General features: G+C 45.4%; 1 protein-coding gene across 1 annotated transcript in view; it reads right to left on the bottom strand.

The window, feature by feature from the left end:
- Nucleotides 1-8,036: 8,036 nt before the first annotated feature.
- The window catches only part of mdn1 (midasin AAA ATPase 1), a gene marked incomplete at its 5' end in the record, with an annotated part of 49,822 nt that continues 31,813 nt past the window's right edge, over nt 8,037-26,045 (bottom strand). Inside the window, 35 exons of the mRNA XM_079290353.1 lie at nt 8,037-9,131; nt 9,228-9,370; nt 10,342-10,408; nt 13,092-13,206; nt 13,298-13,371; nt 13,593-13,767; nt 13,937-14,052; nt 14,987-15,076; nt 15,216-15,367; nt 15,490-15,660; nt 15,761-15,959; nt 16,041-16,142; nt 16,630-16,785; nt 16,890-17,206; nt 17,490-17,640; nt 17,764-17,895; nt 18,052-18,230; nt 18,384-18,519; nt 18,766-18,903; nt 19,656-19,817; nt 20,116-20,324; nt 20,637-20,774; nt 20,928-21,154; nt 21,236-21,643; nt 21,967-22,082; nt 22,709-22,814; nt 23,121-23,247; nt 23,341-23,487; nt 23,943-24,087; nt 24,189-24,372; nt 24,514-24,587; nt 24,680-24,789; nt 25,246-25,398; nt 25,679-25,803; nt 25,949-26,043. Of these exons, the coding sequence (XP_079146479.1) occupies nt 8,946-9,131; nt 9,228-9,370; nt 10,342-10,408; nt 13,092-13,206; nt 13,298-13,371; nt 13,593-13,767; nt 13,937-14,052; nt 14,987-15,076; nt 15,216-15,367; nt 15,490-15,660; nt 15,761-15,959; nt 16,041-16,142; nt 16,630-16,785; nt 16,890-17,206; nt 17,490-17,640; nt 17,764-17,895; nt 18,052-18,230; nt 18,384-18,519; nt 18,766-18,903; nt 19,656-19,817; nt 20,116-20,324; nt 20,637-20,774; nt 20,928-21,154; nt 21,236-21,643; nt 21,967-22,082; nt 22,709-22,814; nt 23,121-23,247; nt 23,341-23,487; nt 23,943-24,087; nt 24,189-24,372; nt 24,514-24,587; nt 24,680-24,789; nt 25,246-25,398; nt 25,679-25,803; nt 25,949-26,043 (5,325 nt within the window). The 3' untranslated portion in view covers nt 8,037-8,945. The remainder of the gene's footprint in view (nt 9,132-9,227; nt 9,371-10,341; nt 10,409-13,091; nt 13,207-13,297; nt 13,372-13,592; nt 13,768-13,936; nt 14,053-14,986; nt 15,077-15,215; nt 15,368-15,489; nt 15,661-15,760; nt 15,960-16,040; nt 16,143-16,629; nt 16,786-16,889; nt 17,207-17,489; nt 17,641-17,763; nt 17,896-18,051; nt 18,231-18,383; nt 18,520-18,765; nt 18,904-19,655; nt 19,818-20,115; nt 20,325-20,636; nt 20,775-20,927; nt 21,155-21,235; nt 21,644-21,966; nt 22,083-22,708; nt 22,815-23,120; nt 23,248-23,340; nt 23,488-23,942; nt 24,088-24,188; nt 24,373-24,513; nt 24,588-24,679; nt 24,790-25,245; nt 25,399-25,678; nt 25,804-25,948; nt 26,044-26,045) is intronic.

The raw sequence follows: 26,045 nt of genomic DNA, 5'->3' as shown, positions 1-26,045 counted from the left end.
CTCTCAAAGCCGCGGTGTTTTGATTCCCAGTGATGCCCAGGATGCTACATGCTATAAGCTAGCGGGCGACTACATGAGGAGCATTCCACTCAGGACGGGTGGGATGAGGAGAGGTGGATGGTCAAACTAACACTGTTTCCTCCAGGAGGCCGCAGTTTGTGCCGTGTGTGAAACGAGAAGCCAATGTTGATTTATTTGTGACGTCACTTCCGTACTTAAGCAACGCCACTTCCGTAGATATCTTAACGCAAACCACGATCTTTTCCTAAACCGAACTAAGTAGTTTCATCGCCTAAACCTGAGTTGTTTCCTGTGAAGGTGGAAGTTTATTTTGAAAAGACAGTATGCATGTAACAAGCCAAAACAGACTCATGTTGCTGGACCTGTGCAGGAAAAACGCACGAAAAATGAGGAGTAACGTTTCGTAAGATATCAATAAAACGGGGATGAATTTATATCATTGTATAAAGAGAGTGACATGAGAAGATCAATTTCATGTATGTAAGTTAAATCAGCTGTAATTACTCTTTTAAAGAGATTAGTGACTCGTCTAAAACATTTAAAAAAGGAATGACTTCTATGGAATCATTCTATACACTGTAGCTTCTTTACATTCTAATTGAATGTAAAGAAGTTACATTCTAATACAATGTAGCTTCTTTACATTCTAATGGAATGTAAAGAAGCTACATTCTAATACAATGTAGCTTCTTTACATTCCATTAGAATGTAAAGAATACATTCTAATACAATGTAGCTTATTTACATTCTAATTGAATGTAACTTCTTTACATTCTAATAGAATGTAAAGAAGTTACATTCTATTAGAATATATTCTTTACATTCTAATAGAATGTAAAGAAGTTACATTCTAATACTACAGGCTGAGCTTCAGGTAACGTAAAAAACCCCGCAAAAGGCTCTCCTGTGATCCACATTTGTGTTTCAACTTTGACCTGAGGTTTCTAATACGTGTTTACTTATTCACGTGCCCTTTAAATCTTTTACTCATGAGTTCCCCAAAGTCACCTTTAGAGAGTTCATGTTAATGTATCCATCTGAGGTATAATGAGCACGTGCAATGTTCTGTGCATGTGAACGCATCATTTGATATAAGAGGCGCCGCTTCCGGGCGTCGAGTGTGTTTATGCGACGCCTCCGTGCAACCTCTGTGCTAATTATCTTCCTTCCAGTGCGTCAGCTGCGTCTGTTCCTTCCACTCAGGGACTCTACTTCCTGTCACAGTCTCAGCTGAGTGCTTTGTCCCGCTGTGCGTTCATGCGTTGCTCCTCCGTACATGCGGCTTTGAACGGGGCCTGCCAGTCATACCGGCGGTGTGTTGTGCAATGCGGCTGCTCATCGTTGCCCCGAGTCTTGTTTGTAGTCTCACGGTTCTGTTTGTTGTCGGAAGACACAATAGTTCTGGTTTCTGTTTGCACCACAGTTTAAACCACACATTTAAAAAAAGGACAAACTTAAAAAAATAAGATCAAATAACCTGAATAATACAAAACAGGACTCACACATATACATACAAATGTATATACATGTAAATGTTTACATATTTAACACGCATATTAAAATGGTATTGGCCCAGTATGTAGGTGGACTGTGTAATATTTCAGTGTATGAAAATGTAAATATGTTCATATGTTAGTTTAGTTTCTGGAGGACTATTTAATTTTGATAACTCTGATCAAGTTAGATCTCACACACACACACACACACACACACACACACCTTTTATTTAAAAAGTGACATCATCCAAATTGTAATTGTGAGGTCACAATGGATTTGATAAACAGTTCTTAAAGATCAAATTCGTAAGATTTAAAGGGTAAGTTCACTGTAATTGTGTAAAACAAATGAAAACCGCAGACTCATTCACCACTCGTGTGCTCTGTCCAGGTCGGGATGAATGTGTCTGAAACAACAGCAGCAGCAACAACACGGCGCCTGGGACTCTGCGGATCAGACCCCAAAGGGTTTGCGTGTGAGCTCTGCACTCGGCATTGGTGACTGTTCGGCACACCGAGAGTCTGGAACACAAACACTCTTGTTAACCTCGTACAGCTTCTGAGTAGCTATAGTAATTATTGAAGGAGCGAAATAACATTTTAAAGCTTGATCTATTTAAGATGCATATGTACATGCACCACAGTCTAACCCACCTCCCCCTGTTATGCTGCATTTCAAGTCAACATTTAATGTGAAATAGCAGCCCCCCCCCCCCCCCCTTTTTTAATATCAGCCCAAAAGACACATCAAAGAGAAGCTAATCCGTGTGGACTGTGAGACATGAAAGCAGAGCAAATGAGGTCGCCGGCATTACGTGGAACAAAAAATCACGCCGCCCGTCCAGAAAGAAAGGTCAGCAGGTTGTTTCCCCCCCAAGAAGATTTATCAGACTTCCTCAAGTGACCGATGTGACCTTTACAGATATACGAGTTGAGTTTGATTCGCTCCAGACGTGTGTTGATTATAAAGGATGCCGTTGTCAATCAGCTTCCTCGCCGGGATTCATTATGCAGCCAGCAGTGAGTAATGAGCGTGCCCAGAGCTTTGAAGCTCACTCTAATCAGAGCGCTCAAGACCATTACTAAGCAACGGGGAACTTGCACACGTCTCGATAGGATGCGTGGTGACGGCGGACCGGCTGATCTTCACCCGAGGAGGTGGGATGAAGTCAAAAGAGGCACTTGTGGTTATCCAACTGTGGGTACCACTGCTGCTCATTCGGGTATCTCTTCAGGATCGTTGTCCATTGGCTCAAACACGATTACTTTGAGAACATAACATGCTCCCAATATTACTGGTGTTATACAATTATATTTTAACTCCATCCAGAACAGGAAAATATGTACAAATGATGTGTGTGTTTTTGTTTTTCTGGCAGAAGTGACAGTGAGGCATCCATGTTTCTTTCCTCCTCCTCCTCCCTGTTAACGCGAGGTGTAACTGCATGTCTGAGGCTGTGATGTTTCACAAAGAAGCAGCTGGTTGTTGCTTGTCACACCTGTTGTGTTGTGAAGGATTCGATCAACCCTGATGGGGAACAAGCACCTCGGTTACCTTGAGTTTATCTTCTGGGGATCGTAAATCCTCTTCATGTCATTGCTCCGTGAAACGTAGAGTCCTTGGAATATATTTGCGCTTTTAGAGAGTCCTCGTCTCGTTGCCCGCAGTGACGGATGATTTCGCGAGCGCTTGTATACATAATGTGGTTGTTTCGCTATGCACTGCCAATGGAACCAGAGTCCCTGTAATTATTCGCACACGGAGTGCAGAGGTGAATTTAGAAGGCTTTTTATGGATAAACATCAATTATTTTGACTGGATGAAACATGGATTATGTTTACTGTATGAGCCACTTACATGGTCCTGTATGAGGGGACCCACTGTTATGGTTAATGGCTGATTCCCAACGGGGACCAATGTGACTGATGTGAACCCGTATTCCAACATGTTATCACTAAAACGACTAAATCCACCGTCTCCGTACAGATGAATGTAGTTATAACTGTGTATTTCCATTCTGGTAGACATGTTGGTGTTATTCTATGTTTTTCTTTTTGTCATCACGTCTTATGACGAGGCCAAACGCAGCAATGTGCTAGTCTCTCAATACTCTCTGACTGACATTCAGTCAATTAACTGATTGTATGACGATGTTCAAATGTATGGAAATCTGCATTTCATGAGGACTTCTATATGCCCTGAAAATGTATCTAAAAATAGAACTCCCACTGAGGAACTCTGTCTCACACATCCATGCGCTCCCCCTCTCAGCCCACTGAGCGTTTTCTCAAAGCGATGAGGTGGGTGAGGTGGCGACTCGGACCTGGAGGTGAAGTTATACTCTCATCATTGTTTGCTGAACATCATTGAATCAGTTAATAGAGGAAATAATAGACAGATAAATCAATACTTACAACACAATATCCAGAGTAATGAGGACACTTTTCAACACTGTGTGCGCTGCAAACAAAAACAGCTCATTTTCTTTTGCATTGTTTCGCTCAAGAACACCAAGACATGCGGCCGGTAGGGGCCGAGGATTAAACCAATATTCATAAAAAGTCATAGGGTAGTGTGTCACAAAACAATCATAAAAATAGTCATTGTATAGTATGACATTAAAATGTAAAAGATGGTAATATAGGTTGGATTATAGAACTTTATCCACCACTGCATTGAACTATCTGAGTCACATTGTCTGTAGTCTAAAGGGGCCGGTGTGGTTTCACTTTTGAATCAGTGTTTTTTTTATTGGTATGAATCATACTGAGAGTAGGTGGCTCTGTTTTTGAATGTCTCCTTTTAGAAAGAAATTCCTCATTTGACACTTTCTCACTTGCCAAACCCGGCGGCCTCGGTGGAAAACAGAGACGAAGAAAGAAGAAGAATCCGGACTCTGCGAGGAGATGCTTGTTTCCATGGCGATGGGGGGGGGGGGAAGAGTGTGCTCGCGTGTGCGATGACCTCACGCGTGCCAGGATGCAGACGTTTCTGCCTCTACGTGGCACGTGGTGCAATCACATGCAAGGGTGTTATTTACTTTTTCGCCTCCCCCCCTCCCGTGCTGTCATTCAAACAGCTAGCTCAGCAGAAATGCTGCGTCAGCAAAGTGCAAAGCCACCCCAAACTACAGAAGACATAACGCATTATATACAAAAAAAAATGAAAAGAGTGTCAGTGATGTTTTCAGTACAGTCAGTCCACCCCCGGTCCTCTTCACTCAACACATTCTTTCATTTGTTGAATTTCTTTCCTGCATAATCTCGTGTTCCAGCCTCCAGTCCAGTTCGTTCAGTGATCCATACAACATGCTGTGGAAAAAGGGACTCGAGGAATTAGGGGCAAAGAGTACAACTGGACAAGTGGGTGTCTGATTTCCTGGTTTCAAGGAAAATAGAAGTTAAAGTGGAATCCTACCCTGTGCAAATATTCAATAATATACAAAGCAAAAATATTCTCTCAATACTTTGATTATTGTTCCAGATTTTTTTTATTAAGGTTTATTATTTGGCGTTTTGAGTGATAGCTCCCGTCATTTCTAAGAGTATGAATCTTAAATGCAGAAATGAGAGAAGCGATATCTCAAATGAACCTCAATCATGCATCTTACCACTGGTAATATTGGCATATGTATATTGCAACGTCTTCGGGCAGGAGCAATTTTCTAGTTTCGACATACGACTATGACAGACTTTTTTAAAAACTTTTTTCGACATGCTATACTATGACTTTTTTGACATAAAAGTCATAGTACATTCTTTTTTGACTTTTTTTTGACATACTATGCTTCTTTTGATTTACTATTTTTATAGTAAATTACTTTTTTTGACAGGCTATGACTTTTTTATGACTTTTTTCGACATTCTATACTATGACTTTATGGACATGCCATACGATGACTTTTTGGACATGCTATACTATGACTTTTTGGACATGCTATACTATGACTTTCTTACGACTTTTTGGACATGCTATACTTTGACTTTTTGACTTTTTGGACATGCTATACTATGACTTTCTTACGACTTTTTGGACATGCTATACTTTGACTTTTTTATGACTTTTTCGACATGCTATACTTTGACTTTTTTATGACTTTTTGGACATGCCATACGATGACTTTTTGACTTTTTGGACATGCTATACTATGACTTTTTGACTTTTTGGACATGCTATACTATGACTTTTTGACTTTTTGGACATGCTATACTATGACTTTCTTACGACTTTTTCGACATGCTATACTTTGACTTTTTTATGACTTTTTGGACATGCTATACTATGACTATAACTTTTTGGACATGCTATACTATGACTATAACTTTTTCGACATGCTATACTTTGACTTTTTGGACATGCTATACTATGACTTTCTTACGACTTTTTCGACATGCTATACTTTGACTTTTTTATGACTTTTTCGACATGCTATACTATGACTATAACTTTTTGGACATGCTATACTATGACTATAACTTTTTCGACATGCTATACTATGACTTTCTTACGACTTTTTCGACATGCTATACTTTGACTTTTTTATGACTTTTTGGACATGCCATACGATGACTTTTTGACTTTTTGGACATGCTATACTATGACTTTCTTACGACTTTTTCGACATGCTATACTTTGACTTTTTTATGACTTTTTGGACATGCTATACTATGACTATAACTTTTTCGACATGCTATACTTTGACTTTTTGGACATGCTATACTATGACTTTCTTACGACATGCTATACTTTGACTTTTTGGACATGCTATACTATGACTTTCTTACGACATGCTATACTTTGACTTTTTCGACATGCTATACTTTGACTTTTTTATGACTTTTTCGACATGCTATACTATGACTATAACTTTTTGGACATGCTATACTATGACTATAACTTTTTGGACATGCTATACTTTGACTTTTTGGACATGCTATACTATGACTTTCTTACGACTTTTTCGACATGCTATACTTTGACTTTTTTATGACTTTTTCGACATGCTATACTATGACTATAACTTTTTGGACATGCTATACTATGACTATAACTTTTTCGACATGCTATACTATGACTTTCTTACGACTTTTTGGACATGCTATACTATGACTTTTTGACTTTTTGGACATGCTATACTATGACTTTTTGACTTTTTGGACATGCTATACTATGACTTTCTTACGACTTTTTCGACATGCTATACTTTGACTTTTTTATGACTTTTTCGACATGCTATACTATGACTATAACTTTTTGGACATGCTATACTATGACTATAACTTTTTCGACATGCTATACTATGACTTTCTTACGACTTTTTGGACATGCTATACTATGACTTTTTGACTTTTTGGACATGCTATACTATGACTTTTTGACTTTTTCGACATGCTATACTTTGACTTTTTTATGACTTTTTCGACATGCTATACTATGACTATAACTTTTTGGACATGCTATACTATGACTATAACTTTTTCGACATGCTATACTATGACTTTCTTACGACTTTTTGGACATGCTATACTATGACTTTTTGACTTTTTGGACATGCTATACTATGACTTTTTGACTTTTTGGACATGCTATACTATGACTTTTTTATGACTTTTTGGACATGCTATACTATGACTATAACTTTTTGGACATGCTATACTATGACTATAACTTTTTCGACATGCTATACTTTGACTTTTTGGACATGCTATACTATGACTTTCTTACGACATGCTATACTTTGACTTTTTTATGACTTTTTCGACATGCTATACTATGACTATAACTTTTTGGACATGCTATACTATGACTATAACTTTTTGGACATGCTATACTATGACTATAACTTTTTGGACATGCTATACTTTGACTTTTTGGACATGCTATACTATGACTTTCTTACGACTTTTTCGACATGCTATACTTTGACTTTTTTATGACTTTTTCGACATGCTATACTATGACTATAACTTTTTCGACATGCTATACTATGACTATAACTTTTTCGACATGCTATACTATGACTTTCTTACGACTTTTTGGACATGCTATACTTTGACTTTTTTGACTTTTTGGACATGCTATACTTTGACTCTATGGACATGCTATACTATGAGTTTTTTGACTTTTTGGACATGCTATACTTTGACTTTATGGACATGCTACACTATGAGTTTTTTGACTTTTTCGACATGCTATACAATGACTTTATGACTTTTTCGACATGCTATACAATGACTATGACTTTTTCGACATGCTATACAATGACTTTTTCGACATGCTATACAATGACTTTATGACTTTTTCGACATGCTATACTATGACTTTTTCGACATGCTATACAATGACTTTTTCGACATGCTATACAATGACTTTTTGGACATGCTATACTATGACTTTTTCGACATGCTATACTATGACTTTTTACTCTGTCCAATATCCTGTTTGGTAACTAGACTTCAATTCCCATGATTTACAGATAAGGGTTATGGAATTGTCAGTGCAAGATGTTTGCCATGAAAAGCCTTGTAAACCGTTTATTGTCAGGATTCTTCAGGTCATGGTTGAACAGATGGATGCAATGAAGAAACAACCTCTTAAATATGACCAATGTTTTACATGTCGGTCCACGATACAAAACACAGAGTTGATAATAAACATTTCAATGCACTTTTTATCATCGCCTACTCCTAAGGGACACACGGTTAGTAGAAGTCAAACAGTATGGATGGAAGATCAGCAGATATGAGTCTTTAAACCACAAAAGTGGGTTACACTGGGGCCTTCATCAGAACAGAGATGGGGCCGTGCCTCTGATCCATCACCCCGACAGGTGGGACGTGAGATATAATACCGTTCTCTCCAAGGCACATTTCTGAGTTCCTTTGAATGTCCTTCATGACCACACCGACATGCTACTATTAGGTCGTGAAGTTAGAGGGGTTCTGTTAAAACACAATCCAACACCGGTCCTGTGTCAGCTCTGCACATCTGTTGCCTTTTGTTTCATATTGAAGACGAACGAATCAATGACCTTTTTAACACTGACGACAACATCCACACACACATGATTTCAGGTCTACAGTACAAGGGGGACAGAGGTATTGACCGACTCTTCACTGGAGGTGTTTCACAAGAAAGGGAATCACATTTTTGTTTCATTTCAGACGTGCAAGTTAAAGCAATCCTCGTTACATTACAAAATAAACTGATGATTCCCCCGATAACAAAGAGAAACCAGCAAAGGTTGCTGTCAAACTCGACTCAATTCTACAGTAAAGATAAGAAAATAAAGGCACATGTACAGCGGCAAATCCGTCTTTTTTTCTTTAGAGTCCTTTTTGTTGAGTTGTGGCTGAGCAGCTGGCAGCAGAGTGGCATTGTGCAGTTGGTTGCTGCCCACTTCTCCCTTTCCTGTTGAAAGATGGCGTCTACTGGTCGGCTGCGGTGACGAGTTCAAACCACTGTCTGAGCGCGTCGCTCAGGGTCTCCGGCAAGGCGTTGACGTCTCGCAGGATGACGTAGAAGGGGAAGGGGAACTCGTCCATGTAGGAGCGGATGTCTGGCAGCTCTCCCGGCCCTTTGAATATGGGCACCTTGATGTCCAGGATGGAGTCCTGCAGCACAGCACCATGATTAAGTCACACTTTGTGTCTGGACATTAAGAACATTTAACAAAAAAAAAAAAAGAGTCAAATCCTTCCTTCACTTACCCGAGAGTTGGGGTTGTCGAGCACCACGAATATGATGAACACGTTTGCGCTGCGTGCGGCCCGCACGGCCGCCGACACACGCTCCTTCCCTTCCAGGAATAAGCCCCTGCCGTCGGATACGATGACCAGCAGCTGGGCCGTCTCTGTGGAGCGAGGCGAGAGAGGAACAGCGGACGGCGATGTGACACAATGTGGCTGGTCATGCAGTTACAAAAGGTTTGTTTGTGTGAGCCAACTATTTCCCCAACATTGGTAGGGAAGAACACTTTACATGAGCGGACCCCACACCTCAAATAGGTCTGGTGGTGTTCTTAATGCGTGCCGCTTCCCTGGTTGAACGCAATTAACCAATCAAAGCTTTGTAGGCAGAATTAAGAATGGGGATGGAATCCTTCTACTGAGCTAGCTACAACCAAGGAAGTTTGCGACAAGAATGGCAACAACGTTAGGAGGAAATCACAGTGAGTTGTTAGACGTCAACTGAAAAAGAAAAAACAACACTGAACACATTTCTTCAATCGTCGTGAATAACCCCCCGCCAAATGGCTGATATTTCTCTGTGGCGTCCTCACTATATGCAAACCCTTTCACATGAAACAATCATTTGATCCACACAAATATTGATGAGAGCAGCTTTAAAGCTGAACAACACACAGTTGTTTGGAATCCCTCAGAAACGCCTACATTTCTTTAAAAGGTCGAAGTTAGATCTCTATATATAATCAAAGGTTCCATCTAAACTCGACTTCCCGTCTTCATTGGTGCAGAAAGTTGATATAAGCATGTGTGTACTGCGTCTGGAGCTGCTGATCCAGAAATAACTATCAGCTATCTGTCACAGCACCCTCAGGAGCAGCTCTGCATGGCAGAGACAGTGCTGTAGATAACAGGCTCATGCTGCGTTTACACACCTTGTGCTGGCTGAGCTGCTCCACTGCGGTACTAACACCTTCATCAGTCCACCAGATATTTGCAAACTGAACTTGTTCTCTTTGTAATTCAGCCGGGTTGTTGCTCGTCAATACTTTGATGAACACTGAATGCTTTTGAAGGTTGAACTAAACCATCAGCCTGACGCACGATGTGTCATTAAATATGCAGGTTGAGTCCTTACCGGAGTTTAGAGATCCAGGAATCTGCTCTCGTGCTGCCAGAAACATTTTTGTCGAGGTGTCCAAAAACTACAGAGGAGAGGCATGAAGAGGAGAGGCATGAAGAGGAGAGGCATGACGAGGTGACAGGAGGAGAGGCATGAAGAGGAGAGGCATGACGAGGTGACAGGAGGAGAGGCATGAAGAGGAGAGGCATGACGAGGTGACAGGAGGAGAGGCATGACGAGGTGACAGGAGGCGAGGCATGAAGAGGAGAGGCATGACGAGGAGAGGCATGACGAGGTGACAGGAGGAGAGGCATGAAGAGGAGACAGGAGGAGAGGCATGACGAGGTGACAGGAGGAGAGGCATGAAGAGGAGAGGCATGAAGAGGAGAGGCATGAAGAGGAGAGGCATGACGAGGAGAGGCATGACGAGGAGAGGCATGACGAGGTGACAGGAGGAGAGGCATGAAGAGAGGCATGACGAGGAGAGGCATGACGAGGTGACAGGAGGAGAGGCATGAAGAGGAGAGGCATGAAGAGGAGAGGCATGACGAGGTGACAGGAGGAGAGGCATGAAGAGGAGAGGCATGACGAGGTGACAGGAGGAGAGGCATGAAGAGGAGAGGCATGAAGAGGAGAGGCATGACGAGGAGAGGCATGACGAGGTGACAGGAGGAGAGGCATGACGAGGTGACAGGAGGAGAGGCATGAAGAGGAGAGGCATGACGAGGTGACAGGAGGCGAGGCATGAAGAGGAGAGGCATGACGAGGAGAGGCATGACGAGGTGACAGGAGGAGAGGCATGACGAGGTGACAGGAGGAGAGGCATGAAGAGGAGAGGCATGACGAGGTGACAGGAGGCGAGGCATGAAGAGAGGCATGACGAGGAGAGGCATGACGAGGTGACAGGAGGAGAGGCATGAAGAGGAGAGGCATGACGAGGTGACAGGAGGAGAGGCATGAAGAGGAGAGGCATGACGAGGTGACAGGAGGCGAGGCATGAAGAGAGGCATGACGAGGAGAGGCATGACGAGGTGACAGGAGGAGAGGCATGAAGAGGAGAGGCATGACGAGGTGACAGGAGGCGAGGCATGAAGAGGAGAGGCATGACGAGGAGAGGCATGACGAGGTGACAGGAGGAGAGGCATGACGAGGTGACAGGAGGAGAGGCATGACGAGGTGACAGGAGGAGAGGCATGAAGAGGAGAGGCATGAAGAGGAGAGGCATGAAGAGGAGAGGCATGAAGAGGAGAGGCATGACGAGGAGACAGGAGGAGAGGCATGAAGAGGAGAGGCATGAAGAGGAGAGGCATGAAGAGGCGACAGGAGGAGAGGCATGAAGAGGAGAGGCATGAAGAGGAGACAGGAGGAGAGGCATGAAGAGGAGAGGCATGAAGAGGAGACAGGAGGAGAGGCATGAAGAGGAGAGGCATGAAGAGGCGACAGGAGGAGAGGCATGAAGAGGAGAGGCATGACGAGGAGACAGGAGGAGAGGCATGAAGAGGAGAGGCATGAAGAGGAGAGGCATGAAGAGGAGAGGCATGAAGAGGAGAGGCATGAAGAGGAGAGGCATGACGAGGAGACAGGAGGAGAGGCATGAAGAGGAGAGGCATGAAGAGGAGAGGCATGACGAGGAGACAGGAGGAGAGGCATGAAGAGGAGAGGCATGAAGAGGAGAGGCATGAAGAGGAGAGGCATGAAGAGGAGAGGCATGACGAGGAGACAGGAGGAGAGGCATGAAGAGGAGAGGCATGAAGAGGCGACAGGAGGAGAGGCATGAAGAGGAGAGGCATGAAGAGGAGACAGGAGGAGAGGCATGAAGAGGAGAGGCATGAAGAGGAGACAGGAGGAGAGGCATGAAGAGGAGAGGCATGAAGAGGCGACAGGAGGAGAGGCATGAAGAGGAGAGGCATGACGAGGAGACAGGAGGAGAGGCATGAAGAGGAGAGGCATGAAGAGGAGAGGCATGAAGAGGAGACAGGAGGAGAGGCACATGAGTCAGTCGCATCATACGTTTAATGGCGAATAGAGCATCAGAGCATCACATTCAAATCAAGAGAGAAACAACTAAACGTTGAATGAGAATATTTAATTAATGCGACAAACTTCTAAAAAAAACCAGCATGTATTTATTTGCAATAAACAATTCATCCCGACTATACGGAAGCACTAAGAGGCAAGTGTGAAAAAAAAAAATGCTTTTCCCAAAAAACTTGTTTGTTGTTGAAATACTCATTTTGTAGTATGACTATCCCATGTCCTATAAGACTAAAGGTATTCATGTTTCCTTGCAGGCGGGTTTGTGTGTTAGCACGTTATGGAGCATAACTGTCATGTCTTTCTTTTGGATAGAAATGTATTTCAATTAGCGCTAACCTGCCTTTAGGGAAAACCTGAACGCTTTAAGTCCTACTTACAACATGGGGTAGAGGAGCACTTCACCCTCTTGTGGCAACAAACACAAAAACATAATTCAACCTGCAAAACCTTGTTTTCCCTTAAACTGTTCCACAGATGAAAAAAATTACAGGAACTTAGAAAGATTATTCTGGCAAATGTTTTTTTTAACCACAACATAAACACAGATCAGACTTGGAAAATTAATCAACAGAATAGTTTTTCTGACTTGCCTCTCAGTGCTTCCTTCCTATTTTAATTACTGTAAAACATCAAACACTATATATTTAACAATTCACACACACACACACACACACAGCAGTACCAGTGAAGGACAGTTGATGGAGGAGCAGTACAAAGGAAACGCCCACCTGTGCTATCCGGGTCTTCTTCTGCTGGAACTGACAGAGTCGGAGGATCCGAGCGCCTGAGTCGTCGTTGAACTGCTGCTGGAAGGGGTGCAGCAGCAGCACCTGCTCGCCAAAGCTGGACGCACGAGCAGCCGTTACAAAGGTTAGCTTCACATTAAGCACATGATTAAACTCACTGTTATCTCACCATACATGCAGAACCGTACCTGCACACAGACACCTGTCCCACCTCCAGCAGAGTGAGAGCGTTGACGATCACCGAGAGGGACTCAAACGCCAGCTGCACCACACACACACACACATTGTACTTATTATAATAATAATAATCATTACGGCCCAGGCAAAGCGATTACCACTGTAAAAAAGAGAAAGTCATCGCTCCCTCTTATATGACTGATGATTATTGTGTTTAATTCAGCCACTTTCTGACTGTGGACATGTTGTTATCAGGAGGTTCTACACCGGCAGCGTGAGCGACTGAACAACAGGGCCGTCTCTCACCTGTTTAGAGTGGTTGTCCACCATGCTGGAGGAGTCGTCCACAGCCAGACAGATCTGGTACTCCCTCTTGCTGGGCTTGGTCCTCCTCAGCCAGATCTTGTCCTTGCGGAACTGACTGGCGATGTAAGGGATGACCTTCCTCATGTTCAGACGCTTCCCCGTGCGGTAGTCGCCTCTGTGGGGCAGTGGGACAATGAATGTGTGATGGCGTGCGTGTATACCAGGGTGAAAACCAGTAACTTGCAAATTGGCGACCACCAGGTTCATGGGAACAACAAGCGTTTGACCGCATGGTTGGAAACGCCCGCTGTAAGACACAAGGCGGTGAGTGTGCTGCTCCTCACTTGAGTTTGGCGGCCTGTGTGGGCTCCAGGATGAGGCGGAGCTGCTCACACAGCTGCTGGGACAGAGCTGAGGTCAGGGTCTGGTACTGGTGCCACATGGAGGCTGCTGCGCTCTCCTGGGAACACAGACGGGAACAGATTAGGGACCAGTTACAACCTCATACAATCACAACGATATAGTTCGTGGATATGGCTCATTATGAAGACACTTATTTGATATGGTGTAGAGCGTTGATCTTTTGTCAAAATGTCCTTGACTTGAAGGTGATGTAAAGATCAGTTTCAGAAAAGTATTCATCGAAAAAAACAGAAAAGTTATTTTTAAGACGCATACTCAAAGTGTAACGTAGGTATTTTTCAACCTGGACCCTGTTTCCCTCATGTTTTTGTGTTCACGTGACTAATGGGGAAAGCAATTTCTCAGATTGTTTGAGGTGTTTGACGTTAGTCGAGTTCTGAAATCTTGCAAGGCGACGTGTCGCCGAAAGACAACAGTGGAAACACGAGCGCCAGCAGGTCAGAGTCTGTTGTCTTATAAAATACGGAGGAGGAGAAGAAGAAACAAAACGGTCGTCAGAGAAGTAGTTCACGGGGCAAGTTTGAATTGTTCTTTCCTGTCAGTTTACAGCGGCCATGCTTCATGCATTCGCACGGTATAGAACTATCCGAGAGGACGCCGACAGCAGAAGCAGCTGATCGATCACTGCGAGTTCACTGTTCGCTACGTCGGAATTTATTCGGCAAAGGCGTTTCCAAAATCCATTTAGCACATGAACTCTTTTTCAACCAAGGCAAAAACCACCTCAAGCGAGCGTAATAATTATGTTTTCACATCTGAGGAAGTTTCATCAAATTGCTGTTTTCATTCAGTCTTTCTAATGTGATGCTTCAAAATATATGTGAACGGAAACACAGCTTATGAAAGCGGTGACATTCCCCTGGATAAATGTTTGATGTGACGTTAACCACTTTTTGTACCGATTGTTACTTTGCAGGCACAGTTGAACTTGTACGTGTGTTTAATAACAAGAGTCAGTTGTTCGGCCTCACCTCCTCCTGAGTTCCCCGAGCCTGTTTGTGCCAGGCCTCCAGCTGCAGCTCCATCTGCCTCCTGACCTCGTCCGGGTCGCTCTCTGCTTTCTGCAAACACAAACACAACTCAATGCAATGTCAGCATTATTTGATTAGTTTACTGTTACAACACAGCCCTGACGCCCACGGTCAAAGGTCTGTGTGAAACAGAGACGTAAAGAGAAGAAGAGAGAGAGTAGTTCTCTACCTGCGTGGTGTCCAGCAGCAGCTCAGGAACTGTGTGGATTGTGGATTCGCCACGTCTGGCTGCTCGCTCTTCTTCTCTGGTATTTTGTCGGTCCTTCCACCTCTCCTCTTCCTCTGCCTGCCTCTGGACCTCCATCTCCCCACTGTCTATACCTGCACGGGAAGAAGAAGAAGAGGAGGTAGTGGATGATGTCAGGGGATGAGCACGTTTCACCAATAAACATACCAAAAACAAGTTCCTAAAACACGAAAGAATCAAAGTCCAAATGTGTCACCTTTCTGGGAGGCCTTGGTGGAGTCCAGCTGCTCAGGCTTTAGCTCCTGGACCTCAGCGGCCTGGAGGTCCTCTTCCTGCTTCTCCGTCTCCATGGCGACATCCTCATCATTCTGATCGTCCTGGTCCTGGTGAGGTCCCGCTGCTTTCTGCTGGTCCGCGCTGGCAACGTCTGGAAACGGCAAGGAATGAGCGGCAAACAATGACGTCCATTCATCCACTTAAAAACGTGATCTGATGGCCACTAGAAATGTGAAATGTTGACCACCGACCGTATGTCTGGGCGTCGTAGGCCGTCTCTCCCTGTTTGATGTGTTCGTACAGGTCTGACTCCTGCTGGGCGTCGCTCTGCTTGCCGTCCTCGGGGCGATCCGTGCTTCGCTCCACTGTACGCAGGCGCTTGTTAACGCGCTCATTGTAGTCGCCCGTCGACCGCTCGTTGTCTGCTTGGCCAGGTTTTCTCTTGAAGCTCTGGAACGGCACAGTCAATGAACCGTAAACGGACGGACTGAAGAACAAAGGGCAGTAGAAGTGGAGGTTCCTCTCTTGTACCTGAGTCTTGCTCTGCGTCTGCGTCTGAGACGCCATCCTCGCCGTCAGCTTCGACTGGTGGCCCTCCGATTGGCTGGCATCGGCGGATCCGCTCCCATGCTCCTAAGAAACCAGAAGAAAACGGAAATGCCAGATGGACTTCACAGTGAGTGCTGCTTGTTTTTCATAACGTCACATAATATAAGACAGAATCTTTGTTCGAATCCAGCAGGATCAGACAACGAGCCAGCAGCGTACAGAACGCCAGAAAGCCACACGGGGACATTTTCAAGGAGTAGACAATGGGTCACATCTTAAAAAAGCCAAATAGAGTATAAGGTTACTGTTCATAAGGTAAAGGTGAGATACTTAATACAGCGCATTCAACTGACAATTGTAATCATGACTGAGGAGGCCTGCAGTCAAGTCTCCTTTCGTTGGTCGCAGCCAAAATATTTTAGAGAGAAATTCTTCCATAGCCATACATTTCAACTTAAGTGTCACAAATTGTCATAACATTTTCTTCACATCAAGACCAGAGGGCTCAAACACGCCCCCCCCCCCCCCTGTGTGAGGTGAGCCTGAGGCCCCGCCCCGAGGTGGAGCGTACCTCTTTGGCTTGGTCTCTCTCCGACGCCTCTCCTGCCAGCTCCACAGCTGTGTCGCTCTGAACGCTCTGCTCTCCGGTCTGACCGTCTGTGTTGTGCTCCTTCCTCTCGGCTGCCTCGGGCTGCTCCTCATCCTCGCCTGCTCCCTCCTCCTCCTCCTGTAAGCATTAGAAAGTACCAACAAGTGACACACAGAATGAAACCATGTGTGTGGACAGCGTCTGTGTTCATCAAAAGGGTACAGCAGTTCTTTGACACACACCTTTGGTTTGGGTCCTTTGTCATTTGGAATAGTCAGATTTTCATCTCTTCCTGCCTCCCGACCTTTCTCCTCCTCTTCGTCTTTCTCAGCACACTCCTCGTCTCCCTCTGCTTTCTCTCCCCCTCCCTCCTCCTCCTCCTTGTCCTTCTCTCCCTCTTCAGTCTTGGGCTCCTGGTCGTTCTCCTCTCCTGGCTGGTCCGCCTGGTCCTCCTCCATCTTCTCTCCTCCCTCCTCCGCCTCCTCGCCTCCGTCTTTCTGTCCGTCCTCCTTCTCGTCCTGGCCCATGGCTTTCTCGTCAATGTCGAATGGATTCTCCTCTGAAGAGGGGCGAAAAAGCCAGACTGTAACATTCACTGATCGGATTCAAATGCCCAAAACAAACGCTGTGTCATGGCCTCCGTGTTTCACAGTTCGTGTTAAAGGGACTCCACGTATTAACTGTGATACCTGAGTTCATGTAACTACCACAAACAAATGAGACCATGGAAAAAGTACGAATATCACAATATAAAACTGTAAAAGACAGAACTGTGGTCATATGCACGTTATACATTGCAGAGCGGTGTTGCTGTATCACCCGGCCTTGTGTGCAGCGCTCACCCTCTCCCTCCCCCTCGCCCTCGCCCTCGCCCTCTTCTCCAGCCTCCTCCTGGTCCAGGTTGAGATCCTCGGGCAGATCCATGGCCTCGGGCTCCGGCCTCTTGTCCTGCTGACCGTGGTAGGGGTCCACTTCGTCCTCATCAAACTCCCGCTGGGAAATAAAGAGATGTGTGTGGGAAATATCAGTTAGTAATTCTGGATGAAGTTCAGCGATTGGGTGCAAAGGGGGAGGGGGGCATCTGTGAATGTGTTCACTTCTGAATATAAACATCACCTCATCGCCTTGTTCATTGATTTTCTCCTTCTCCTCCACGTCCATCTGTTCGTCTTTGTCCTGGTGTTTCTTGTCTTTGCTGGGGTCTGCGGCGTCTAAGTTGTCGTCATTCGCAACCAGCTCTGATTCACCCTAACGATCCGGTGTTGACAGGGAAATGAGGGCACATTGACAAAATATCTGGCTTAAATAAAGATTCACTTAAAATCAGCAACTAGAAATATTTGACGGGCACCTTTTAAACTGCTGCTCTATAAATTCAAATGTTTCAAATAGTGCGTTGTGTACCTCGTCCATGCCCTGGCCGGACTCTTCCTCCTTGTCACTTCCTTCCTCCCTGTCGTCGTCCTCATCATCATCATCCCCCCACATTCTCTCATCCAGCGTGTCCGTCTGTCCTTCACCCAAGTCACCCATCTTTTTATCCAGCTCCTCCTCCTCCTCTTTCGCCGAGTCATCATCTTCCCCTGCGCACCATTCAAAAAAAGTAAAATACTCTCAGCGGCGATTCTGGGAGACGTTTCCACGTTCATTTACAAATCATTTTAGGTTTTCACAGTCTTGTTTGTGGAACAAACCCCAAAAACGAGTGGGCCCCATAAGGTCAGTGGACAAGTTACCTGCTTCATTTTCATCCCCATCTTGCATTTTGCCATCAAAGTCCTCTGACATCTCGATGGCGTTGTCCTCCGCCTTGATCTTCCCTTTATCCTCCTCTTCTTCCTTTTCCTGACCCTCCTGTAAAGTGTCCTCCACCTGGAAGAAGAAGAACGCGTGGACAGCTTTATGAGAAATGTTGTCCACCCCAGACATTTGATAGCCTTCTCATACATTCAGCATTTTCTCAGCTAATTACTCGCTTTTCCCAGTGCTTTAATTAAACCACATCTCACAGCCTTCAGCAGCTTCGTTCATTACACACTCAGCTAATGAAGCTCATAAAAAAAAAGAAAAAGCCAGTAAGCAGACCTTGAGTGAATCAGTTTTGAGAAGTAAAATTACCTGATCTTCATTCTCAATCTTGTCACTGACGTCTTTGTCGCCCTCGCCCTCTCCTATTCCTCCGCCCTCATAGTCGTGGAACTGTGTGGCACCTTCTCCGTCTCCACCGGCCATCAGGTCCTGAGGCAGGCAGAATCCCTGTGGAGGGGAGGGGGGCCACAACAAACAATTAGTCACTGCTTTCTGTTGAACTTCATCACCCATATATAACAATGCCGGTACGGAAGCCCTGAGAGGCAATCGAGGGGGAAAAAAGGGAATTGGAGATGCATTTAAATTGTTTTTCAATTGAGTTTTGAGGATAATATTTCTTACTTCCTGTAAAAAAAAAAAAAATAGCATTTATTTTTTATTACTACTTGTTTACACCAAAGACATATATATACGGTAATAACCACATAATCTAAAACCCATAACATATATTGAGACACCTCTATGAGCTAAGATGGTGCATTTAAACCAGGTCTGGAGCAGGGGTATCATCTTTCTAAGAGATTTCTGCCTTTAACAGACACCACCTTCCAGCTACTGCAGCAGACGTTTTTAGCTTCCAAATTGTATAAATTCCATTTTCTACAATTGTGACTGTTGTCTCACTGCAACAGCAGAAACGTCCCCATGCTGCTTTTAAACCAGACACTAAAAGGTGCCGTGTGTCATTTCTTTTACAACATTTCAAAAGCCCATCATCACATCCCTTGGGGGGGGGGGGGAAGACTGGCAGGAAGAGCTGGGTACTGAAGTTAAACATCAAGGGTGGGAAACCGGAAAAAAGAAAGGGGAAGTATTTCAGAGAGAGAGCGAGAGCGAGAGCTCTATATATATATATATATATATATCCCCTTTCTTTTTCCCGGGATGAGAATGAGTGACGTTTGTCGTGTCCGTACCTTCTGGGCGAGCTCAGTGAAGATGCTGGCCAGCACAGACAGCAGTTTTCCTGTGCTCCTGTGGGCTCCCAGTGACACGGCCACGTAGTAACGCACCACGTCAGTGTAGATCCCCAGCAGAGGCTCCAGATGCACCAGCATCCTGCACGCTCGGTTCACCTCCTAGACACACACATGGAGAGACGTTGATGGCACAACATTTCAAAATAAGGGCGCACTGTTATTCAAGTCTTTGAAGATTACCAAATCAATTCTGTAAGTGTGTCTGGAGACGCAAGTTAGAACTAACTGGATCACTTTACCTGGCTCACCATCATATGAGCTTTAATTAGCGGAATCCCTTTAAAGGCACCACAGCCGTGTGGATTACTGATTCAAACCACAGTCAAGGCAAGTCCACTTTAAATGCAGCTGGACAGTAAAGTATTCTAGATGTCTCGCGAGCAGCTGTTCTTGGTACCTGGAGCTGTGGTGGCTGACAGGAGTCTCTGTGTGTCCTCAGGCGGCTCAGCAGCCTCTCCAGCCCGCCGCTAACATCTCCCACACACAGAGCCTCCACCTCGGCTGCCAGCTCCTCCTCCAGGAGTCGAGTCAGGTGGCCGGGCTTCAGCAGGTCCTCCACGGGCTGTTCCTCCTTCTCCTTCTCCTCCTCAGCACCCCCTGAAACATCTAAAACATGACAATCTAATATACATATTAAGAACACTTGGTCTTTTTTCACCTTTTCCATTTACAATGAGTCGTCAACAATGCTGGGTAAGCTAGTTGGAAAGTGCAGTGAGCTAAGCTACCAGTCACTCGACATTAAATGAAGCTTTACATTGAACCAACCATATAAACTTGTATATAAATGTATACAAGCCAAATATAAATCATATCACAATTGAGTGATAATATTATTCATAATATAGAGATGTCGTAGGCATCAGTCCAAGGATTGGTACGTGACCTCACCATTGCACAGAAATGCTTCTGTCTCACCTCTCTCCCCACGCTGCGCTCTCTGTCTTTGCTGCTCGTTCTCCCTCCTCTTCACAAGCGTCTGGACAGCACACAGCACCGTGTTGATGTTCGCCTCCAGCTCAGCAGAGAACTCGGAACAGAAGGCAGGCTGCTGATCTGTTAGGAGAGGTAGATAAGCAGAGGAACTGTGGAATCATGGTGCTAAATGGAGTTTCTTCTTACTGGACAGTGCAATTAGTCATGTCTGTGAGCAAGATGCCGGGTTATTAATCACCAAAGGAATGATGGCATATGGCTCGTTGCATTCACCTGAGTGCTGGTGTCCCAGGGAGAGCAGCTGGGTCTTCCAGGTGGTGAACTCCATGATGCTCGCCTCCACCTGTCCTCTGACATACTGCAGGCTCTGGGTGATGCCCGGCTGACTGTCTGCGCCGCCGACGCACACGGTCGGGGTGAAGAGCTGCTCCATGCCGGGCATCTGAGCCGCTGCGGCTGCCAGCTGGTCGAAGGCCGAACAGCATGTGACAAAATGGTTCCTGTGGAAACAGACAGTGTCATTGAGGCCGCTTTTTTTCTTATCGCTGCGCCAGATTTCAGATCAACACTTGGTGGTTTACCATGTGTGGAGAGCTCTCTCGGAGCTCTCTTGCGCCACATTGTCCAGCTCCGCCTTCAGGCTCTGAGTCTGCTTCAACATTGCATCCGTGCGCTGGTTTAGCTGGCACCAGGCGGCGTCTCCCCTCCGCATCAGGCAGCCGGGGGGTTGGCGCTGCGCCGCCAGCGGGGACGGACACCTCAGGGTGTGCTGCCTGCAGCTGCTGGTCTCCTCCTTCTGCTGGAGGTCCTCCGGGCAGCACTGCAGCAGCCAGGCCAGCTGCTGCAGGAGGGTGGAGCACTGGGCAGCCAGCGCCTGGCCTCTGCTGACCCAAGCCTGGAGAGAGGCCTGGGGCGGGAGGACGCAGCCTGCGTCCTCACTGGGGCTCTGGAGGTTGGCCTTGATGCCCTTGACGCTGTCTGTTAGCCTCCTAAGAGCGGTACGACGACAGGTAAAAATCTAAAAATACATCTGGAACATTTATATTATTATTGTATACTAAAGATGCAATTTCCTCCAGGGATGAGGGCACATGTCCCCCCAGGTTTATTATTAATTAAACATCAACCTCCAACTTCCAAAATCCAGATGTTTTCATTTGCCTGTTTAACATCAAGGATAAGCCCGTAAAGGACATAGCTCCTTGTAGTAAAATATTGTCACACAATCGTAATACAACCACTTGTGAAACCAAACCTACACCCTTGCTCCATACGGTGTCTTGTAAACATATTCGTGTGGCGGCAGACTGACCTGAGATGGACCCACTGCTCAGTGAGCTTGGCCAGTCGTTGCCTCTGTTTGAGGAGCAGCCTGAACAGGTGAGAGGAGAATCCTCTGCAGCGCTCTATGTTCCCCAGACCCAGCTCCTACAACCAAGCAGTAACACACACACACACACACACACATAATTCAAACTGAGATGACATATACGCGGATGCACAAACACAGACTGAGGAACTGCAGCAGAAGTTTATCGACGGAAACCCCGAGAGACGAGTGAGAAAAAAGAAATCTGTTGATTCATTTTTGACGTTTGATCCAAACAGCTTTCTCTCCTGTGTTTATGACTTAAAGGGTGCTTTGTATGAGATTGGGAAAATGTCGATTGCCACTCAACGGCTCTCAACATGGTGACGGATGAGCAGGCGGCTCGCAGTGTTAACAGCGTGCACAGTGCAGACTCTGGCAAAAGTGTTGAGAGCGCTAACAGGGTTTACCTGAAGGGGAACCGAAGGGTGTGTACCATGCCTCTTGTGGCCGAAATTAGTTATACGACAACAAACACTTCGAAAAATGACCCTCTCAAAAAAGAAACAATTCTCCTGTTCTGAAGTCATGAACACAGGAGAGAAACAGTTAAGAGCAGACTGAGAAAAGCAGATTTTGTTTTTCCTCTCACTTCAACGTCACAACTTTCAGACAGAGAGCTGTAAGAGTGATGAATGCAACTAGAGTTGTTATGTTGTGGACCACCAGACAATCAGTGTCTGACCTTGGCAGCCTGCTGAAGAGATGTCTGCAGGACGTTTCTCCTGGCCCATGAACGGTAGAAGTACTTCTGACATCCGTCCCACGCCGTCAGCAACTCTGTAAACAACCTGCAACACCGAGGATGCAGAGAAAATGTCTTTCAGAGAGCACAGAATACACAATCTAGAGTTGTGCACTACTTAGCTAAGCCTGGTTTCTCAGTAACATTAAGGATTAAATAAATTCAATAAAGTCTCCTATAGACTCACAGGTTTTTCTCTTTAGCTTACATTAACAACCATAATGGCCATACTTTACCAAGGCAAGGATATAAAGGCATCAAGCTAAGTCAGTAGTGTCAGCTTAAGTTTGCTAACTTTAGCTTAAACCAAAACAACCAGCTGTCAGTGCATCTATGAGCAAGCTGTATTTACATGCTCTCGGCCGGCTCCTGGTTCCTGACCGCAGAAAGAGCGGTGCTCATCTCCAGCGGCTGCATACAGAGGGTTTGCTCTGGGTCGACTGTCCTGTTCCACGTCAGGCCTTTACGGTACGACAGGCCTAAATGGGACCATGATACAAATAGATGTTTTTACTTTCAGAGGCTTGAATTACTATGCAACACATTTGAATCAGTGGGGGGGGGGAACTCACCTATTTCTGTGAGCATCTTGAACAGATCTGACAGAGCTCTCTGCTTCTGCTGCAGGATGTGCTTCACCTCAGACTTCTGCTTATCTTTCTCTGCCGACGCGTCAACGGTGAGGTTCTGCAGGTCCTGCAGGTTGCTGATGACCTCGCCTGGAAAGAAGGAGAAAAGAGCACTGCGTTTTGAGCGGCTTTGTGATGTAATGAAAAATGCCTGAAAACACGCACAAATAAACAACAAACAAATATCTTCCTTGCATTATCTTAAAAGGTATAACAGAGAGAAAAGTAAGTATCGACTCAAAAAAGATTCCCTCTCAATCATCAGTTATGACCCACTAGAGGTGTGTGGCTGTGTCTGTGCCAACCAGGTTGCAAAAGGAAGTATAGTAATGCTTGTATAGAAGTCTATGAGAAAATTACTCTACTTCTCACTTGATATATTACCTTAATAAACATTGTAAACATGAGTTTAGAGTCTCAATCTCCAGTTTCAAGTCTTCTTCAATACAGCAGGATGTTCATTTAGTAAACTATGGTCCCATTTAGAGTCAAATAGATGATAAAGTCCGTATAGATATTTATTGTTTACAAAGTGGGATACTTACCAGTGAAGCAGTCCAGGTCTTCGGCCAGCTCGGGCACTGGGTTTTTCTTCAGCAGCTGGACGCACAGTTTCTTCATCTTCCTGGAGAGAACGGGCAGACGCCCCTGTAGAGATGAAGCATCGACTCCTTCTTCTGGGCCCTCCAGCTGAAATGACCAGTTCCGCTGAGGTTATTCACTCATTATCCATCACCATAAACAACAAGACAACAGCGTGATCAAACGGATAACAACGAAACCACTTGTACCTGCAGATCCCGGCCCTTCCCAGGCAGGCTGCTCTTCAGCGCCTTATGAACCCGATGGATGGGCGTCTCCTCCGGGTCGGCGTCCACGCTGTCCAAGCTGGCGCTGCTTCCCTGTTCCACCAGAGAGGGAACACTCGCACCATTCAGAGCCTCCTGCAACTTCCTGACAAACTTGAAGAGAGTCCTGAGAGAAAAGGAGTGCAGGCAGAACAACGTCGGTGGGCAGGGCGGCTATCTGTCCTGTCAAAGCAAGTCCGAACAAACAAACAAACAAACAAACAAACAAGCGGCATCGCACAGACCGATCGTGGTGAGAATAATTTACCGATGCGTCCTATCCACCGACTGTTTGATGGACCAGAAACTGACGTCGTTCCACTTGGAGATCTTGACGAAGTCCTGAAGACAACAATTGATATCACGGATGAAACTGTGCTGCTCTAACATGCATGGACACAAGGTTTCAGAGGTCAAAGGACGCCGATACGAACCTTGAGCTCCTTCTCGATGGGCTGTCGGAGCTTCCCGATCTTGGTCTGGATGCAGTCGGAGAACTGGCTGTAGTATTTGTGCAGGTTCCACAACAGGCTGGACAATGACTCTGTATGGCAAGGAAAGAGTTAACAGGTCGTCCCCATAGTGCAGCCTCTCTCACAACCAAAACAAGCAACAGATACGAGACCATGTTTTCACCTTTATCTATCGGGTTCATTTGGCTTTTTTGAAATGACTAAAGCTGGTAATTTCCATCGCGCTGTTGAGTTTAGTCGGACTCCAATCAGCGAGGTGTGGTTTGACAAATTGCTGCTCTTTTATACAAGCAAATGTCCGACACTGCGGAGGCCTGTTCGTATAAGATGTTTGCATCGTGAGGCGCTTCACCACTGACCCTCACCCATTGCATCCTTTCGCCGGTTGCTTGTCATGTCGGCGAAGCACAGGTAGAAAGCTGCCTATTATTACTTCACGGCCAGTATGGAGAACAGTGAAGGAGAACTCTTTCAGAGTATGTGAGCATTGAATCAAGATGGACTTGTATAGAGTGGGGGAGGCTGACCTTGTCCCGGCTGGTTGGGGATCAGCAGCAGGTGGCAGTGGAAGCCCATCAGCATGCCTAGGCGGGTGTGGAACTCCCCCAGGCTGGAGCCCTCCATGAAGGCCTGGAGGGTGGAGGACACAGAGGACAGGGAGAGGCGCTCCACCTCCTCACCTGGAGAGGACAGTAGCGGGGAGACAAAACATTTCAATGATGTCATCATTTTTTGGAGTTATACACTCGTTTGACTGTGCAAGGAGGTTTATAATTGTCCCTGTTTTTGCTCATTTTGCGTCTGTAGAAACATGCTGTTTGTTATAGCAGTGAGCTATTTATATTCTATTAGTTTCCACTTTCAGAGGTATAGAGATTGTCCAGCAGGTAAAAAGCACAGCTTCTTTTTCGCTTCAAATAAATAAACATCAACACCCACCCAGAGCCATTGTGCACGTACCTGTATTAGCATCCGTCCTATGTTCTTCCAGATATCTCTCTACTAGCTGGTAGATGGAGAACCAGTGTTTGGTTGATTTCTCAGTGTTCCGCTTCATTACGTTGTCCAGACTGCTCGACCAGCAACTACCACACAAGAGAGACATGGAGAGGGCACATTCACATACTTGTATCGAGGACTCCAGTTCCAGTTTTACTCGCTCTCTCATCTAGTATCTAAAGGCAAACGTAACAGAGGATGCTGGCTGCATTCAAGCCCTTTGTGTCTTACTTGAGCTCCAGTTTGCGCCACTGGATAATGAGCTGGGTGACGGGTTCCAGCTCCTTCCGCAGAGAGACCGAGCGGCTGGCGTTATTCTCCCAGTCCT

This window comes from Melanostigma gelatinosum (assembly GCF_949748355.1).
Source record: "Melanostigma gelatinosum genome assembly, chromosome: 19".
NCBI classification, from domain to species: Eukaryota; Metazoa; Chordata; class Actinopteri; order Perciformes; family Zoarcidae; genus Melanostigma; species Melanostigma gelatinosum.
This window is presented reverse-complemented; position numbering and strand designations above follow the sequence as displayed.